Genomic DNA, 20,972 nt, shown 5'->3' with positions numbered 1-20,972 from the left:
CTAAGGCATTTAGGAACAAAAACAAAAACAAAAAACCCAAAGCTTCTGAACACATACACATATAAATAGTCCTCTCTATTATCCTACTCTTGAATATTCCACTCTTCTTGTTTCTGTGCAATTCAGTAGTTATTATTATCTACCAGGGCATTAATCTTTTTTTTTTCAAAAATTACATTCTTTTCCTATTTACTATTTTAAATACAACTAACCACTCATAGTTAATCTACAACCTTAGCCTGAATATCAGTTATCCCACTTTTTACTAATCAAACCAGAATAACATTTTAAGTAAACAAAAAGGACTCCAAAAAGGACTCCGAAGGACCCAGAATTTCAGAAAATGCTGGCAAAGAAAATAAGTCAATAATATATATATATATATATAGTATTTCCCAAAGACTTTCTGTAACTGTATCTGGAATATTTGTCTGATAAACAGACAAAATTATCATTCTTGAATATACCTTTTGAAGAATGGCAGGGTCGTAGTGGGTTTGTGCTCCTGCTATTACTATTGAGGATGGTGAGAGAAGAGAAAATACAAGAAAATGAAACTAAGGGGAAAATTTTTAAATTCTAAGGTGGCCATCTTCAGAGATTGTCAAATATTTTTATTTTAATATGAGGCAAATGCAGGGAACCTCTTCTAATGTGCTGCTGGAATACAAAGTTAACTGCTACTGGATAAGAAGATGGGAGAGTTGGAGCTTGCTCATGTGCTAGGTATTTGTGTAGGTGTAAATCATTCAGTGAATGCCAAGTAGTCTTTACATGGAAATAGTTCTGTTTAAAGACAAGCGCTCAAATTTTCTCTTGTGCTAGGTTGTATTTAGGTGATAGTAAGTCATAAGCAAACATTTGACTTTTATTGGCACTTGTTCCTTTCTCAAAGTTAAAAAAAATATAGAGAGGGAGATCAATCCTACCTTAGTGTTTCAGTTTAGTCATGTGGTTACTCAGTTAAATGGAAGGTGGATTATGTCACTGTATTCTTTCCAAAAGAGGGAGGGAACAGAATGTCCCAGTCTATATATTAAGAGAAGAATCTTCTACTGCAAGATAATTTTAAAAAGGACAACTTAGGAGAAGGCACCTACTTTGCCATAGCTTACTTTGGTGGGAAGCAAGAAAGGTTGCTTACAGGGAAAGTATATAAGATTTGCTTATTCTAATTCATCAGAAACTTGATTTCATTATTCTAAACTAGAAAAAAATATATATATTTTTAGAAGAGACTGCTGAATCTCCCTCATTTGACCAGAAAGACAGAGAAGACTGTAAATCAAGGAAAAGGTGAAGTAATAAATTATAAGGAAATTTCAGTATTCCAAATATATAAAGACTTTTTCCTGGGTATATTTTTTTCTTTTTGTGGAAGAGAAGAAATTCTAAAAATATTTAATAGATGTGTTGCCATTAATACAAGTAAGGAGTGTGTGGGTAAAGGAAAAGGAATAAGAAAGGGGAAAGGGTCTCAATATTTTATTTAGTTGAAAAATCAGCTTGGATCAAAGAAATGTATTGATGGCTATTGATATATATTGATATATATTGATATTTAAGGAGTACTCAGTGTTTCTGTTTAGTGAACTTATTTACAATATAAATTATATAATGTTTCCTAAGATTTCAATTTCAGTCTTCCTTCTTGTCTTTAGGGCTTTGTTATTTATTTTGCCTAGTTTGAAATTTGGCCAAGTGCTTTGGTTTATGATTGTATAAGTAAATATAATAATAATGCTAATTTAAAACAATTCACAAAAAAAGTGGTTTGTTTCTAATTTGCTTTCATAGAGTCTAAGGATTATGTCAAAGCTTGTCATTCTGTTCGGAAAGAAATTGTTAGGGATCTGTAGTTTGATCAAATTATTAGAAACTTCTTCTGAGCTGAATCTTGTCTCTCTCCTGCCTGCCACAGAAACGTGTCCTACAATTAGAATTGTTTTAATCTTCCATGAAAGTTGTGGAGATCTCCAGAGGATGGTTTTAGGGAAGGAGAATGAGTATTTCAGATAATAAAGGAGTTCAAATGAAGGAGAAAGGAAAATATGAAAAGTGATGTTCATCCTGCCCTAAGAAATGTGTGCAGAACAAAAATTATCTAGGTGAGGTGTGGATGTGAATGATGAACAGTGGCTGCTCCTGACTCCTCCAGTAAAGGTCAAGCATCTCATAATCATTTCAAACCTCAGCATTATTCCTGGCTTTCAGAGAATAATGAAACTATTATTGACCTTTTTAAAAAAGTATAGACATCCCTGAATGATTCCAATGAATAACATTAACTTCAAAAGAGGCATCTAGGCACCGGATCTTCATAATTTACTGGTGATTGGATACACAAAGCTATTGTTCTTCCATGTTTAACTCAATCCGAGGGTGTTCCTTAGGAAGAACTCATCTGCTTTCCTCTGATTTCTACAAGGGGATAACTTTATTGAGACATTATTGAATTTGAATTGCATCTTTTGATACAGTTATTCTAGTATATCTTTGGGGGGGGAGTAGAGTCTGCAGTGCTGGACGAGGGTGGAAGGCAGAGAAAGGGTGGTATTAGAGCACCTGGAAGAAGAATGTTCCTGCACCCCTTCAGCGGGAGAAAGAAAGTTTAAACGAAGTTTCTTGGACCAGCTCCAGATGTCCCCAGCTGTTCTCTCGACAGAAACAGCTAGAAATTGTCTCGGACTAAAGGCTGAAACAGTTTGTTCTCATATAAATTGGGGTTTCTCCAAACTCCCCAAGTGCCCTTAGTCTCTTATAGTGAACTCATTTGGGGATGCGGGAGGTTCCCACCAAGGCCTGAAGAACTGAGGCTGCTGGTTACTCCGAGGTTTGCCCCCCCCCACCCCCTTTCCCAAGACCCATCCCCGCTCTAGTCCTCCCTAGTGTGCTATCAGAAGCATCGCCTGTGTGCAATGGTTCTGAGTTCTTCTGGGCCTGGGAGGGAAAGAGAAAAGGTTGGGGCTGCCTTAGTTCCAGATCCGAAGGTAAACGAAGTTTTCCTAAATTGGCTTAGAATGATAGCCTCACCTGCCCCCCCCCCCACTAAGGTGGGGGGAATGGGGGAAAACGTACATAGACAGATGTGTGTGTGTGTGTGTGTGTGTGTGTGTGTGTGTGTGTTACTCCTTCCTTCATCCCTCCTCTTTCCCTCCTCCCGCAGAGCCTTTGCCTCCAAGTCCCTAGATCCTTTCGGAGCACTAACTGTCCTTACTTATAGAGGAGACGCATGTATATGAGCTTGTGCTTGTGTGTGTGTGTGTGTGTGTGTGTGTGTGTGTGTGTGTGCGTGCGTGCGTGCTTCTAGCTGCTGTCTGCCTGCTCCGCCTGTCTAGCCATCCCTCGCGTCTCCTTTCTTTTGACCTCTTCTCTCCCTTTCTCGGTCTCTCTGTCTCTCTTTCGCTCTCTCACAATCCACTGTTGCCTCCTTCCTGCCTCCCTCCCCCGCCCCATCTCTGCTCTCTGCTTGCTTTCTCCCAGCACATGTTCTTAGGGCGCCACCTCTTTGCGAATCGTCGCTCACTTCTCCAAGCAGGTTTTGCCTCCAGAGCGTGTGAACATTCCAGTCCCAGCTCAGCCTTGAGCCCTGCTCCAACCTGCACAGCCAAAGCATGCTTTCCAGCCTCTAGAACGGACCCCGCCGCTGCAGCCGCCGGCCGCCACCGTCTCCGCTGCCGCCTCCAACGCTGCCTCCACTGCCTCCGCTGCTTGCCTCTGCTGCTTTTAGATCCCTCTGCATACTGCCTTTCCCGGTATAGACGACAACATACGCCTTGTCCCAAAGTGTGTGTGGAATCGACTTTCTTTTTGAACACTGCATCCAAGAGGTACATAGAGATGTGTGTGTGTCTGTGGGTCTCTGTGTGTGTGTGTGTGTGTGTGTGTGTGTGTGTGTGTGTGTGTCCAAATGTCTCTCAAACGAGAGTTCTGGTCCTTCAGATTTTCCAGGAGGCTGACTTATCTGGGGAACTTTTCTTCCCCTAAAAAAAGGAGCTTGCCCAGCTCCATAGACCCATGAGAGAGCTGCCTGCCAGATTAATTAAGCATTGCTATGGGAGACATGTAAACACACTGCTTGCCCTGATACATATATAAACCATTTCATTGTCGTTATTATTTCAGAGGAAGTGCCTCTGATTTGCTTTTTTTTTTTTTTTTTTTTTTTTTTTTTTTGTGACCGAGCCCATTTGGAGGAGCTGATTTCTGAAGAAGTGAGTGTTGAGAGGCTCTAGAGAACACTTTTCTTTTACAACTTTGGAGATGCCCTTAATGTAAAAGAGGCTTCTTTTTTATTTTTATTTTTTCCAAGAAAGTGAAGGGGGAGGAGGGGCGGGAAGCTGGAGTGGTACTTTAGACCCACTTTTTCTTTTCTTTTTTTCCTTCTTTTTCTTTCTTTCTTTCTTTCTTCCTTTCTTTTTTTTTTCCACTTCGTTGCAGGTTCCGAGACCAAGAAGATACAATGTTCAAGAGATTGTTTCAGCAATGGAGCTTTGCGGTGTTTCTATTGAGTTACTCTGTTCCCTCTTGTGGGAGATCAGTGGAGGGGCTCAGCCGCCGACTGTAAGTTCTCTCTTCTCTTCTTGTGTGATTCCTGGACAAATACGGAGGGGGATGAGAGGGGAAAGTTTGTGGCCGCCTTGGAGCTGGCAGTAGTAGGGCTCCAGGAATTCTCCCAACTTTCCACTGATGTGTGAATGTTGCTACCCACTTCAGTTTTGAACAGGATGAGTTTCAGGCTACCTGCTGAAGCCTGCTAGTTGAGACCAGGTCTATGAAATGGACTTAATAACAGGTTGAGCCTCAAGAGTTTGTTTAATGAGATTTCTATGAAAGGTGGTGTTTTACCTAATCTCCCCTAGGCACTGATTCTTTCCCTCAGTGGATCATAAGGGTCGTATTTTAGTATCTGGAAACTGTAAGAGAAGTAGATAACCTAGGAAGCACGGGGAAGTGTGAGGGAAGGAAATACCTGCTTTCTTCTATCTAAATGTATGCCTGTGTGGAGGAATCATAAAAATATGTTGTTAATTAATCATGAATGGCAGAGAGATGCAAAATGATAAAGACAAAATCTCATTTAAAGTAGTTTTGACTTCTGACTGGCAAAATTCAAGGAGTGAGAAACTCTGAAAACGTATGTCGATTAGATCCATTGTTAACATTAAGTATAGAGAGCATTTTGCTTTGGATTATTGCCACTTTGAAATAGTTCTTTAAGTGGAATCAGATACTTGAATGCTGCCTTTTGAAGGACTTTGGATATCCCTCTCCTTTGGAGATCTTCTAAGTATGAAGTTTGGATCCAAAATAATCAGCCATCCACCCACATTAGAGAAACAACATCACTTGAATAAAAGTATGTTACTGAAAAGTTAGAAGAAGGGCCCAGATCAATATTTAACCTGATCACTAAAGGAAAAGATTGAATTTGAATATGTGTTAAATGCTCTTTGTGCAGTCATTTTAACTGTACACTGAACAATATCAGTTGAAAGAACACCTAAAGTACTACAAACTTTTTGGTTGAGACTTCAGACTCTGGAGAAGGAATTAAAGGGGGAAATCTACAAATATTAAGGATGATCATATTCAACAATTACAATTACTGTTTAGTAAGTTTTCCTTATCATTTCTCCAGGGAACACATAAAAGCGACTGTTTTATATATTTCCTTGTTCTATTAGAATTATTAAAACAGAAAATCCCTAAATGAAATTACTTCAGACATGTCAGAACCTTGGCACTAAAATGAAAATCTATTATGAACCTCCTAAGGCAAATCATGTAGAACACTGTACTAAAGATAAAGCTACATTGTTTTCTTCAAATTAAGTTTTGATGGTGCATTTCAGCAAATTGTCTTCAGTTTTTGTTTTGTTTTGTTATAGTTTGAACCTGTTTTATTCACTTTGGTCATATAAAGAATCTGTGTTTAGGTATATGCAAATAAGAAAATGTGACATACAATTAATACTCTATTTCCTTGGCCAAGAAACACCGAATTGGAAGGGAGCCAATCTTTTTCTTTAAAGTTTTATAAGAAATATCTGTTTTCTGTTTTGAGGAACCACTTGTGAATCATGATTGCTTCTCCCTCTCCACAATTACTGCACAAAATTGTGTGGTGGTTGTTTTTTTTCCTAAATGCTATTTTAACTCTTTTTTGGCCATAAAATGCAAAACACATCAGAAATCAGTTAGCAGCCAGTAACACTATTACAGTTTTGTTTGTGGGTGAAACACAATCTCATACTTAAATACTCACACTCTGTAGACAGTTATAAAACTACCACAAAGCATTGCTATAGTCAATGATTAATCATCACATTACATTACAGCCAGGCTTTTTCATGGAAGCTTAAATCATCAGTAGACAAAAATATTACACCAAATTACTACTGCCAGATGGAGTTAAAAACAAGTCATTAGATCTGCAGTGTCACCAAATAACAGTCAACTGAATGTTAGACAAAACACAAGTCTATTAAAAATACTAAATAAGTCAATTCTTGAAAGAACTTTTATTAACATATAATCAAGCCATATTATTCCCCAATCACTCTTCAAACCAAGTTCTAGGAAAACTGTTTAACCTCAACTACATAAATATTTCAATACCCCTTAGAAATCCCTCAGTGCTTCAGGGTGTTAAGACATAGAAGTATTGCTTTTAAAATATGGTGGGCAGGTCTATAATAAAACAGAACTTAGCAAAACTTCCCAAAGCAGGTGAAAAAGGAAAAAAGATTAGAATGCTGCAAGTTCTGGAGTTTGGGGGTTTATATAAAACATATTTAATGTGCGAGGGGAGGGCAGTATCCATTAATGTATAGAGGGCCAGGCTTGGTATTAGGAACAGGTGGGTTCAGATGCTGAATCTGACATATACTATGTAGTTTCACCTCTTAGTACCCCCAGGTGACTCCCCAAAGCTGAAAATTACAGACAAATTACCCAATTGAATTATTAGTTGTTATATCTACACTAGATATTGTGGAAATTGCAGGTCTTGACCAAAAAACCAAGCCTTTAGTGAGACTAGAGAGTGAATGAGAGAAAAGACCAAGAAGCAGGCAAATTGTTCTAAGAAAGAGTACTTTGGGCAAGTATATGAGTACCTTTTGCATTCAAACTGTAGAGACTCTCTCTCCAGTATATTCACAAACTTAAAACATCATTGGCTACATTTGCTTTGGAGTCAGACCTGGTCTATTCCACTTAATAAAAAGCATTACTTTTGACTGAGTCATTTGAGTTGGAAAGGACTTCTAGTGAGTCATCCTAATTCTAACACCCTAACCCTGTCTCTTCCATGGACCACAGAACTTTTCTTCTCAGTGTTTCCTTAAGAGCCAAGCTTCTGCTCCAGTGGCCTGCTTCATTCTGTGTTAAAGAAGGACTTTCTACCAAAACTGTTTGCTTTCTGTATTTATTGACAGTTCTTTAGAAATTTAATCTATTTCCATGAAATTCACTCAGAGAGATCTTACTCTCTGACGTGCAAGCACAACAGTGGTCTAGATAAATTTATTGGGTTACCTTTGTTAAGAATTCTTTTCTGTGGACTTGTAAAAAATTAAGGAAAACAATGAAGCATATTCTGTTTTATTTTTAATATTAGACTCTGAATAATCAATGTCATGGGAAACAACACTACAAATCTTTTTACAGAAGTATAGAACAACAAAGTGTTGGGAGACAAATATAACTCTCAAATATTATATCGATATTTAAATTGAAAATGCCTCCATTCTTCCTTACTCTTCCCCTATGGTATATACGTACACATCTTTTAATGGCAGGTCACTTAGGAGGACAAAAACTTCATTCATATGCCTAAAGCAAAATCTAATGCAATTTTCTGATGATCATTTAATTTTTAGTAGCATTTTCAATGATGAAGCCTTAAAACACTGGTCAACTGCATGAAAGCATTTTCTGTGATAATCCCAATTAGCCGCTAACATGTTTGTCAAGGACAAGAGAGGAAAGCTTTGCTCTTTGCTAGCGATATACTATTTTAAACTGAATGAAGTCATGCAAATCTGTATGCTTTTTTTAAAGTAGAAGGGTTGAACTGTAATTGCATTTCCCGTGAGAAGTATCCTGGGAAAATCTAGTGCTTAAGTTTAGGAAAGCCATGTGACTCACATATAACAGAAGTACTATATTCCAATGAGAATGGGCATGAACAATATTGGCTTGATTAGAAGAAACCAAAAACTTTTAAAAGTTAGCTTGTAGCTAAGAATAGATTGGTTTGTATTACAAAACTGGAGAATAGGAGAGATGGAATGAGTATCTATAGGGGGGAAAAAGGAGTGGAATAATCCAGAATATGGCCCAATTGATTAACTGGCTGAGGTATTTTTGTGGATGTGGATGTTTGGCATTCTGCCAAAGGATGCTTTCTAAATTGCAATAACTATGAGATATGTGTTCATACTGGACCTGTTTTAGAAAGAAAAGAATAAAACTGCTGTACTTTGAAGACGTAGTCACAGTATAGCTAAATAGCAAGTATGTCGATTATTAAAAGTTTCCAAGATATTAAAAGTTCTCATGGATTTAGTGCATTTTAATCTAGTAACATGTGGCACCTTCAAAAAGGAAAAGAGACTACTGCATGGTTCATTTAAATCAGGCTCCTTTTAAATTCCTTTCCATTAAGTAATGTCTTCAAGTCAGTCAGCACATTAAAATACACAAGGGTAGTTAAGTATAATAATATCTACAGAAATTACCATTAAAATCTAAGCTCTCATTGTATACTTTCATTTAGAAAGTTGCTTAGATAAGCACTTCTTCTCCAGAGAAAAATTCTAGGAACCATAGTTATTTATTTTGTGATGAAAAGATATGTAAAAATAATAATAATTCTACATCATGTGATGAAGGCTGTACTCCAAATGCCAGATGCATTTGCTTCTTGCTCTTCTCACTATTGCAATGGCTCCTACCAGTCTCTATGTTACTATGGCTTTCTTTTCTTAAGGAACCAAACTAAGAGATTCTTTAACTTTGTAAGGAGAAAAAAAGAGTTGAAGGAATGGAAAAGCTGTTCTGCTGAGAGTGATAGTGGGTATGGATACAATGCTACCTCATATAGATGTCAAAATATTTAAGGAATAGCTCTTGTGATTTTTCTTAAAAATGTTTGAGATTTATCCCATGTTTGATGATCCTTCTAATGTTTGGAATCTTTTCTTATGGCTCACTGGCTATTGTTTACCTGTACTCCTCAGAATCTTATATATTTTGTACCTCTTGGAGGTAACAAACCTAGTTCTCTAACCTTGAGATAGAGACTGGACCACAGTAAACATAACAGGGTTTAGGAAAAGATGGAAATGGTAGAAGGTTTCTCTGAAAGGTGCACAATTGAAAATCTGGCTGATTAAACTGAAAGTTCATCTAAATAATCTCAGAATAACTTTAATAACTGGTACACAGAAAAGGAGAGTTGGGTAAGGAAAAAGAAGAGATGAACAAATTTATATGAAATTGGAGATTATTTTTAAAGGCTTAGGAGGAAATGAAATATGCAAGAAAAGTGGGGAAATATGAATGTCCTAGTAAAGATATCATACCTTCATGGTCAGAAACTCAGTCAGGTAACTATTCCCTACCCAAAAAAACCCAAAAAAACCATCCTCAGTTCCTTCCTCCTTTATCTTTTTCACTATCTTGGCATTAAAGTGATTTTATACATATTAGATAGTATTTGATGAACTGTGCTAAAGCACATGCGCGCGCACGCGCACACACACACACACACACACACAAACACAAACACACCATCAGTGAGTACAACAAGGAATTTATTGCCTACAGAGAAATTTTCCAAGGCAAGCAAAGACAGTGGAAAGTTGGATTCCTCACATTCAGGGGAGCACCCACTTCTAGAACTAGAAGCATATTTTTTAAATAGCAGAATTGTATTTAATCTACATACAGTGAAAACTTACTAGTTAACTGGTTGACTGCTTATCCTTTCTTTGAGTATTTGAAATATTGTCATGTGGGAGATGGATTGAATCTGTTATTTATGGCCCCAAATCCAATTTAGAACTAGAATTAGAACTAGTGTGTGGAAGTAACAGAAGCAAATTTCACTATGACATAAAGAACACTAACAATGGCAGCTTCTTGAAAATAGAACACTCCATTTCCTACCTCCATCCCTTTGTATAGGCTGCCCTCATAAGAGCTGCTCTGGGAGATAGTGAATTTCTCATTAATGGAGGATTTCAAGGAAGTTGAATGAAGGCTTGTCAGTGATAATATGGATGGGATTCATATTTTGAGTGGGAAGAGGCCAAGTTGGTAAAGTTCATCTAGTGCCAATCAATCAGCATTGTACTGAAATCTGGGAAACAAAAATGAAAGTTTAGTCCCTGATTTCAAAGAAATGGCTTATTTTTCAGAGGGAAAATATATAAACATATAGTATATAACACAATACATACACTACATAAGGGAGGAGATTGAGAAATGCCTTAAATAGGAAGTGACATTTAAGTTGAGCTTTGAGAGATACTAGCAATTCTTAGGGACAGAGGTACAGAAGGAAAGCATTCCACACAGAGACTATTGTGTAATAGCCTATCATGTAGAAGGCATAGCACGAAGTCAGGTTAATTCAACTGCAGAATGAGTGAAGGGGAGGAAGAACCCTTCTAAAATTTTGATCCTATGGTTATTGTGTATAACAGGTGAGTAGTGGGTTTGATGTATGTTTGGGTTAGGATATCTGCTTTAAAAGGACCAAAGGCTACTTCTACATTTTTCACATTAGGTTCATTAACTTATTCTAAGAGGAACTCATACTATTACAAGGGGGTTCCCCCCCCCATACAACACTGAACAGAGTAAACAAGACTAGTGATTCGGATTGAGTTTGTCAAGCATTATTTCTTTATAATCCCTTTTTCTTTGGAAATAGCAGTTCTAAGTAGTCCTTCTATTGTGGTCCTTTTCATAATGTACAAATTGGACAATTAATTGAATCAAGGCATCTAGTAGTAATTAGGTTGTAATTTTTCCCACTTCCTCTCCCCGACTTTTGTTTTTTAGCAAAAGAGCTGTATCAGAGCACCAGTTCCTCCATGACAAAGGGAAAGTTATTCAAGATTTACGACGAAGAATGTTTCTTCAAAATCTGATTGAAGGTATTAACACAGCTGAAATCCGAGCTACTTTGGAGGTTTCTCCCAATCCCAAGCCTGCTACCAATACGAAGAACTACCCTGTAAGATTTGGAAGTGAAGATGAGGGCAGGTACCTAACTCAGGAGACCAACAAGGCACAGACATACAAAGAACAGCCTCTGAGGACATCCAACAAGAAAAAGAAAAGCAAGCCTGGAAAACGCAAGGAACAGGAAAAGAAAAAACGGAGAACTCGATCAACTTGGTTAAACTCTGGAGTAGCTGGTAGTGGGGTTGAAGGGGTTCACCTATCAGACATCTCTGGGACTACGCTGGATCTCAACTTATGGTAATCAAACTTTTCTAGGTCTACTGCCTGTCCTTCATTACTCTGAGCTATTATATATATATATATATATATATATATTTCCCTCCTCCAGTTAACATAGATCTTGAACTTTCTCCCTATTGATATGATACATAAAGCATGACAAAGATGAAAGAACCAGAGAGAATATGGTCTTTCTAATAACAATACTTTTTAAGATTCTTATGAGCTTAAGTTATTGGAAATTCTCAACCCATCTCATCATCTTTCCCCATTCTAGGGTAGGGAATGGACCTGTGATTTCACTGACATAAGGAACTTCCAGGTAAAGAAACACATACCAACATATTTCAGTACCTTCTCTGTGGTCTACAGGCTTAGAGAATGAATGCTTAGAAGTTAAATGACTTGCCCAGGGTTACAGAGCCAGTATGGGTAAGACTTGAATCCAGGTCTTTGGGAACAGCTCTCTATCACTATACCATGCTGCTTCTCTTCAGACAAAATTGGCAAAAATTAAATTTGGATATTAAATGAGTTTCAGAAATTAGTGGTTATGACCTTTATATAAAATAAATCAGTGTTCAAATGTTGTAGATTTAACTGCAATCTTTTCTAAAGGAAAAATAAGAAGTTTCTGCTTTTCTAATAGCTATAAATACAATGAACAATATATTGTTCATTGTATTTTATATGTAAAACAGCTTATAGGTAAACTGTAAATATTTCCAAATCTTCAACATTTTAATTCAGTTTTATCTTTCTGAACTGAAATTCAATTCAGTTTACTTTAACAAGCATTTATTGTTCTAGGAACTGTACTAGGTACAAGGGGCTCAGGACAAAAACTAAATAGTCCCTGACCTTGAGAAGCTTTACACTCTACTATGGAACACGACTACAAAACAAAATGCTGGGTACTGGCTTTGTAAGAATGTATATTTCCCCATATATCGCAACAGCATAAGCTTCCAATTGTCCATCAAAAGAATGTTATTAGAGAAGAAGAGGTATTAACAATGACATTACTGTGGATTTTCATGGCAAATTTTATCCTAAGTGCTAACAGAACTTTTCATATCTACTTAGGATTACATTTTTCATGAAAATGTTTTGTAAGTCAGAAAGGTGCCAAATATTAATCCCATTTTACAATAGGAAAAGCTAAGTCACAGAGCATTTCAGTGACCTGCCCAAGGTCACAATTAGAACTTGGACTTGGGATTTATGTCCATGTCTTCTGACTTTCAGTCCATTTCTCTATCCATTAGACCACAATGCATTCCTGTACATACTTTTCCATTGAAAGGATTTTTTTTTAGCTTTTTGGCACAGAAAACGTATGGGGTTTGAAAGACAGATGAAAACAACACAAGAACATATCAGATGCAATCAATGATCTCTTACAATTTAATACTCCCCCTCCATCCTACCAAACTTTCCCCCAGTTCTCTGGCAGATAGTAATAACAAAATGATTTGTTTTAGGCATTCTGTTCCTGATTATCATCTCTCCCTGAGTTAACTGACTAAAATTTAGTTTGTCTAATATCGCGAATGTCAAGGTATTTGATGTCATTAGGGAAGCCTAAAGAATAAGTGATGGCATCACTGAAGACTCTTTGAATTCAATGAATGACCTAGCCAGATACCGAATGCATCTGAGTTACAGGAAGGCCTAGATATCTTTGCTCATTTGCTGATAATTAGTAAATATCTTGAGCATGTTTTAAGATATATTCCTACATGTACATATGCATGAAAGTAAGTAATGAAACCAGTAAATCTTATTATTAGGTTCTATTTCTATTTTATTACTTCTACATATGCTAGAGATCTGAAAAAGGCAACATAAATACTTTATTATGGATTTTATTAGCTGACAGTTTAAGTTTTCAGTGCCCTTGAGTGTCTAGAGGAATTATAAAAATAAGCACCAGTCCTCGTACCAAGGCCCCAAAAGAAACCAGAGTAGATCAAGTGAAAATTAGACATTGCCCTAATGCAATTAGGTCTTACACCCACACATGTCTGCCATGTGAAACTTTGCCCACAGTCCTGGCAGTCGATCCAAAGTCTAATGGGCTACAAAGAAATATCTTTTCTTCTTTCTATTCTCTTATGGTTGAAGGCCTCATGAGACTATGTTTTGTGTGTTGTAGCCAGATACTTGTATTCTCTTAATGTAGTATTATGGCAAACTGTTTTTAAAAATGGATTGGATAGGAATAGAAAGGCATGGAATTGGTCAAAAGTACATGGGGCCATACAAGTTTTTTAAGCATATGGAATAATAAGCCATATAAAATTTTTCTAGCTGAGACACTTCTTCAGTTTATATTAAGAAATAAGAAATGTAAATGTATTTTGTGTTCTGTGTCAGTATTGAGGCAAGCCAAATAAATTTTTTTCAGATACAAGTATTTTAGAAAACTATACATAAGATGGCCAAGGGTAAGGGACATCGAGCCATTTCTTAATGCCTCGCCCCTTTTTTTTGGAGTGGGGGGAGGGAAGATATTATTAACAAAATTGTCGAAGAATGTAAACTAGGAACTGGTAAAGTCATAAGCTTAGGACACTTTATAAACTTTATAAGGTTATAAGTTATAGGTTTTTAAAAACTTAGTAGTTTTTAAATAAATAAAAATAGCTTAAGAGCTAATTTTTTGTTTCTTTTCATATGGCATGCATAGTAGGAAATATATTGCTTTATTTTCTAAGAATTACATCATGATCATGTTCTTTTATCTGACATCTGGCTGAAATGTCAGAATTCAGAAAACCATTCATTTTAATTATAACTTTAAATCAGTTATCTTTTGTCTCAGTAATATTTATTCATAAAAAGTAATTTAGCAGAGTTTCTCAATATATTTATTGAGAGCTCAGAAAAGTGTGTTCGTATATATACATATTTGTAATAAAATGCACCTACTCACTGTACACATGGATTGTTTACTTAGATGTTCCCATATTCTAGTGTGTGTATGTGCTACAGGTGAAATCACAAGAGAAGACAAATGAGCAAATTAGCCAAGCTAGAAAGAAGTATTTTAAAAGTTTGTATTAGTCCTTTCAACTGGATTTGGATTATTCAATGTCATCTTCATTCTTTACTTACTGCTGATATTTTCAACACCTTTCATCAAATACTACCTAAAACTGAAGACTTTTTCAAAGTGATATGCTTTTGAACACAATTGGTTACCCTTCACTAGAAACCTTCAAGCAAAGGCTGGATAGCAACTTACTGGAAATGTTATAGTGAGCATTCGTTTTCAGACAGAGGTTGGACTAGACAGACTAAACTTCCTTCCGACTCTGAAATACTGGGATTATACGAAATTATTTACTCTTTCAGTCATCTCCCTGTCTTTACTCAATATGTGCTTTTGCCCACTTTTTGGTCAAAATTGTGATCTGGGTTTTTCTTTTCTGCATTTTGGAACAGTTTTCCCCACTATAATTAAGATTGCTAATACATACAACAATTCCTAGATTCATGGAATCGTTGATTTAGAGTTATCAGGGACCTTCACATTCATCTAGTGCAACTCCCTGAGGAAACTGAGGCTCAAAAAAGTTAGGTGATTGGCCCAAGATCACAAAGAAAGGAAGTGACCAAGGGATTCTCAATGCCCGGAATGCTTTTTGCCTTATACAACAAATAAAACCCCTAAATTGTCAAGAATTTGCTCTTTTTGTGTGTCTCACACCCACATGTCTGCCATGTGAAACTTTGCCCACAATCCTGGCAGTCAATCCAATGGTACAGCCAATCAAATTCCATTCTATATTGTTTCCCTAGCAACCAACACAGTAACTGAAATGAAGTAGGCCAAGAGGGAAGGGGGAGACAGGAAGACAGGAAAAATCTTTGCTATATACTCTTAAAATACCATCGACCAAACCAGAGTGTTTAAAAGTTCCCAATACTAAGTGTTAACTTAATCCAAGTAATAAAATAAAAGACACACAAGGAAATAGCATGCCACTGTTTTTTCAGTCAGTTCACTTTGTCCCTTAAATTTCAATGAGTTTTTCCTTCATCCATTAGTTAATATTTATTGCCTTGAAGAAACAGGCAGAGAGATGCCTCAATCTAACATCTTTTATCTTTAAAGTTGCAATTATTTGTGGTTTTCATTGCCAAGACTATATAATCCAATAAGTTCATCAGTGTTTTTAAGTACAACTAAAGATGAATTCCTTGTCTCCTATATCATAAATGAAGCACACTGTTTTTAAGCATGATTCACATGTGTAACACAGTATGTAAAACTGAATTCAGTGTATCACTGAATGTCAAGGACTTTTCAGACCTTTGGCCGAATCAGTCCATTTTCACTGACATTTTCACTGGTAGGCCAAATGGCATAGCACTATGAGGGGAACTGAGCAAAAATAATCAACATTTGGGTCACTCAGAGGCAGGAATCACAAAGGAGAGAGACCTGCCTGAACCTTTATCTAAAGCCAAGGAGGTTTAGATAATATATTTTTCACTTTTATGTCATTTCTAATTTCTCCATTTTCTTTCTCTCTTCCCCCCATCTTTATTATCTAGAAGCTCCCTGCAAGTCTTCAGAGGGCAACTTTTTTTTCTAAGAGCCTTAGAAAAAATAGAGCAAATTTTTCCTTCTGATAATTTTTTATATTGGTTATAGCATTAGTTTTATATAGCTCAGCAGTTTTTAAGGTGCCCTGCTACAAACTTTCCTATTGCTTTTGTCTGTCCCCAAACTATGTGTGCAAAGAGATCCTAAAGGGAAATTTGGATTTTACCTCCACACAATGTTGTTCCTCAGCTTCTTTGAAGAAAATACTTAAGAGATAAAATGTCTTTTTTACCTTGTTATATTATGTTCTTTCATTGTATACTTTTCATGTTCCATCATTTCAAGTGTAAAGTGAATTAATCGATTTCTCCCTTTTCTTCTTCCCCTCTCTTTGCAGGAGGCATTGAAATTTTCAGCTGAGGACTTCAGAAAACATATTGCAGTATTCTGTAATAGTGAACATATGGAAAGTATTAGAAATATTTATTGTCTGTAAATATTGTAAATGCATTGGAATAAAACAGTCCCCCTCCCCTCATTGCTCAATGAAATGGCACATTGGTCATTGTGAATTTTCTTTTTCTCCCCAGGCTAAGCCAATTATTATCACATTTTACCATAATTTATTTTGTTGAACGATGTATTTATTTTGTAAATGTATCTTGGTGCTGCTGACTTTATTTTTTGTAACATAATGCACTTTAGATATACATATCAATTATGTGGATAACTGACACAATTAAGTGTTGCTATTTGTGGTTGATTTTAATGAATGCCTAAGTATAATTGTTCAAATTGATTTTCCTCTGTGCATGTAAAAATAGCAGTATTTCAAATTTGCAAAGAAAGTCTAATAAAATATAATCTAATTAAGCTACGACTCAGGAAAAGTATGTCCTTTAGGATTTTTCAGAAAAGGAATGTGATTTTTTTTCAAACTATATTTGAAAATTGTCTTAATTTTAATAAGATTGTGTTGGCATAGTTTAAAACTGCTCAGGCTACATTTTATTCCAGCCTATCATTTTAATCAATTGTGTGACTAAACCACCTAGACACCATATTTAAAATAGATCCTATTTGAAGTGGAGGCAGGATTGGCAAGAAGGAAATCCAGTTCAGACAGTGAGAAGTAATAGGATTTAGCCCAAACCAAGAGAAAGCTACAGATTTTTTTAAACCTTATATTCCACCTTAGAATCAATACTGTTCATTGGTTCCAAGGCAGAAGAATGGTAAAGGCTGGGCAATAGAGGTTAAGTGATTTGCCCAGTACCACATAGCTAGGAACAGTATGAGGCTAGATTTGAACCTAAGACCTTCCATCCCTAGGTCTGAGCCACCCAAGTAACCCTGAAGATATAACTTTGTACCATTCAAAAGGCCTGGCCAAAATAAAATATTATCTAATCTCAAAAGAAAACAATTGAAGAAAAGGAATAGTCTTAAGGTTCAGTAGATATAGCAGCAACAAGGGAAGTCCTCAAAGGAAAGGGTTATTTCTTAAAAACATAACTAATTCCTAGAATAGTAACTACACATACAATATCCCATTGAAGACCATATTTCTCCCTTTGACTATCATTCTACTTATGGCTATGTCTTTTTGATGAGAAAAAATGCAAGATTCTAACTACTATAGATATAGCTTTCTCCTTAATCAATGACTCCTTGGTATCACTGAATACAGATGAAGAAGTATCAGTGGAGGAAGCATTTATTAAGTAGTGGTATCCTATCCACACTGCAACTTTTCCAGTTGAGGGTTCAATATCTCACAGGTCAACATAAGAAATTAAATGGGAATTATTTTGGACTTTGGCAGAAGCCACAGATGACATTCAAAGGCCAGCAGATGACACAGAAAAAATTTAGAAACTATATAGCCCATGACAAAATACTTAACCCAAATTTTACAATAAGGTACATATTGGAAACATGCCATAAAAGAAAAAGGAAAAATTCTGATTTCTCCGGTATAATTGTTGGGCCAAAAAATTTTACACAGATTTTTCCAGATCACCAGGGGGAGGGGTACCTCCCCCCTAACCCTTACCATGTGGAAGGGATACCTGTACTTTTTTATCTGAGCTTAATGTTGTACTAGTTGCTCTTGGAAGGAAGAAAAAAAAGACATTTTGTGGGCAGTCACCTATGAAGTTCTTGAAACTAGTTATTAAGTAAAGACATGCATATGTAGACACATACACATAAACACAAACATCCATACTTATGTATCTCTGTATGTATGTTAAAGAACAGAGACAGGGAGGAAATTCTCAGAGTGAATAGAAAGCAGTCCTTGGAGTCAAAAACAAGGTTAAATCAAGAAACTTTGACACATGCTGGCTATGTGACTGGGCAAGTCACTTGAGTTCTCATTGCCACTGCCGTTACCAGTGCTAGATCTATGACTACAAGTTGCAGAGAAGTTTTAGTTCTGCTTTAAAGAAATTCCCTCAGCAGAAGTTCCCCAAACCAATGAAAGCACCAGTTCAGATTTTTTTAAAAAGATCTAGGTGTGGGTATGATGCGCTATAAAGTACTCCTGGGACTCTGCGAATGGTGGAATGAGTCAGACCAGAACCTGGAAATAAACCAGGCTTTTAAGGACAAGGGTGAAGAACTGAAAAGTTCTGTATCATCTCCAATAGGTCAAAATCTGAATACAAAGATAAAACATCAGAGAAGCAGAGCATCAGGCTATAGGTTTCCATCTCTGTAGGGAATCAGGGAGTGAGAAATCAATTAATAAGCATTTATTAAGAACTTGGTGCAAGGAGTTTTAATCATAGGAAGCAAGCATTGCCCTGGCAGAGAACAGGAATATGGTGTCCATGTAGTTGATGGTAGACATTCCAAGCAAGAAGTGATAAGCAAAAGGATTTGATAGCAGAGAACATGGAGCTGTGGTCTGGGGATAGAGGTCTGGTCTCTGGGAAGCCAGATGAGAATAAGGCAGAGTTTAGTTCCAGTGAAATTCAGATGCGAGGCAGAATACCAAGACATGACTTTAGGCAAGGAGAAAAAAAGGTCGATATTAAATTACGGGGATTAGGACACATATGGGTTCTATCACAATAGAAGAGGCAAAAATCCAGTTACTAGAACTGTATATAGTTAGAGTATGGCCAGCTGCAAGGCTAATAGCACCAAAACACTTGAACTCCAGATCTCGGTCTTATACTCCTGCTTAGCAGTCAGAGGCTGCGGAGGGGATGAAATTATCCACTTAGAGGGATGCAGGGGCAGGAAGCCAAATAGCTTACTGTACATATAGGCAATACATAAAGAAGTGAGAAATAATATGGTATGGGTCATAAATACTATAGGAATTTAGGGAAAGGAAAAAATCATTGTGGCCAGAGGTTCATCAGAGCTTTACCTGATTTTTGTCAATAAAATTTAAGAGGGAAACTATATAAATGTTTTCTCTCAAGAAATTAACCCACATCAATAAATAGGGTACATAAAATGTTAACGATTATGTTGGGGGACTATTTAACATAATTCTATTAGGGGCTTATGTTTTAGTAACCTTCTATACTTAGCGCTATTTCAGGCAAATAATAGATGTTTAATAAATGTCTATTGATTGATTTCAGAAATGATAGCAATAGCAATGACAGGAGAAAGAAATTAAAGGCATAAAGAATGGCAAAAAAGATTGTCCTATTTGCTAATAATAAATGATTTATTTAGAAAACTCCAAATCAGCAATTATTTATGACATTATAGTAGTATGATACTAAATATATCCACAAAAATCATCAGTAGTTCAATACAGCAATAACAAAAAACAGGAGGAAACAATATAAAGGTAAATGAAAATATGGAAAATATCTACCAAGACATAATAAAGAATAACTTTTAAAATGATTTAAGGGATAATCTTTGCACATGGTTAGAACATTTTATTTCCAATTATAATACAAACACAATAAAAATGATGATGTTGCCTAAATTAATTTACAGATTTAGTGCTATACCAATAATAATACAAAATTCATCTGAAATTATAAAAGATTTAGAATATCAAAGACCATAATTTTTTAAAGGAGGAATGAAAGGAAATAGTATTTCCAGGCCTTAAATTGTATTATATTACATTACTACATTAATGTTATGTTAATTAATATAATATATAATAAATTATCAGTAGGGGAAGCTAGATGACTGCTGCTAGAAGAGCGAGAGATTCTGGGTTCAAATCTGGTCTCAGACATGTCCTACCTGTGTGACCCAGGGCAAATCACTTAACCCCAATTGTCTAAACCAATATGCTCTTCTGCCTCTAAGATGGAAGTTAATGACTTAAAAATAAAAAGAATATCAGTAGAATGGAATAGGATAAATGAATAAGAAATAATCAAAACTTAATGATTGAGAAAATCTAAATTACTTATGGGAATAAGTCCATTTAAAACAAACAATTGGGAAAAACTGAAATCTAAGGATAATCAACTTAGAGCTAGAAAGGACTTTAAAAACCACCAATTTGTCCTTCCATTAAAAAAATTATAAACTTAACAAATGAGATTTTGTTGATATAGAAAAAAATAGAAAAAATGACTGTACACAAATGTGGCAATGTCTGTTAAGTAGAATTTATGTTTATTTTCTAAGGATCTATCAAATTTAATACTGTAATACCAAAACTGTCCTACTTACTTAAGAATATGTCTTAATTTATTTCTGCTCTCTTCTTTGTATTTTAAATATTTCATTGAGGTTTTTTTTCTTATTTTTCTCTTTTTTTGCATTAATATCATATTTCCCACTTCCTCCTCTATAACTCAAGACTTCCTTCGTAATAAATAAGTACAGTTATAGTTAAGCAAGACAAACCAACATGTTGGCTAGGATTGAAATTATATATTTCATCTTGTACTTTCATTCCACCACATTTCAGTAAAGAGGTAGACATTAT

At 35.9% G+C, this 20,972-nt stretch overlaps 1 protein-coding gene across 1 annotated transcript; it reads left to right on the top strand.

Annotated features, from left to right (window-relative positions):
• The first annotated feature begins 4,263 nt into the window (after nucleotides 1–4,263).
• On the top strand, nucleotides 4,264–16,566 carry PTHLH (parathyroid hormone like hormone). The gene is made up of 4 exons (XM_044678374.1): nucleotides 4,264–4,274; nucleotides 4,441–4,563; nucleotides 11,080–11,502; nucleotides 16,440–16,566. The coding sequence occupies exons 1-4, from the start codon at nucleotides 4,264–4,266 to the stop codon at nucleotides 16,447–16,449; spliced, it is 567 nt and encodes a 188-aa protein (XP_044534309.1). The 3' UTR covers nucleotides 16,450–16,566.
• The last annotated feature ends 4,406 nt before the right edge of the window (nucleotides 16,567–20,972 follow it).

The sequence above is a fragment of the Gracilinanus agilis genome, chromosome 5 (genome assembly GCF_016433145.1).
Source record: "Gracilinanus agilis isolate LMUSP501 chromosome 5, AgileGrace, whole genome shotgun sequence".
NCBI classification, from domain to species: domain Eukaryota; kingdom Metazoa; phylum Chordata; class Mammalia; order Didelphimorphia; family Didelphidae; genus Gracilinanus; species Gracilinanus agilis.
This window is presented reverse-complemented; position numbering and strand designations above follow the sequence as displayed.

Bases quoted from the DNA above. Each gene is read 5' to 3' on its own strand.
- PTHLH (XM_044678374.1), top strand. The intron at 4,564-11,079 runs GTAAGTTCTCTC...TTTGTTTTTTAG, and splicing joins GAGGGGCTCAGCCGCCGACT to CAAAAGAGCTGTATCAGAGC.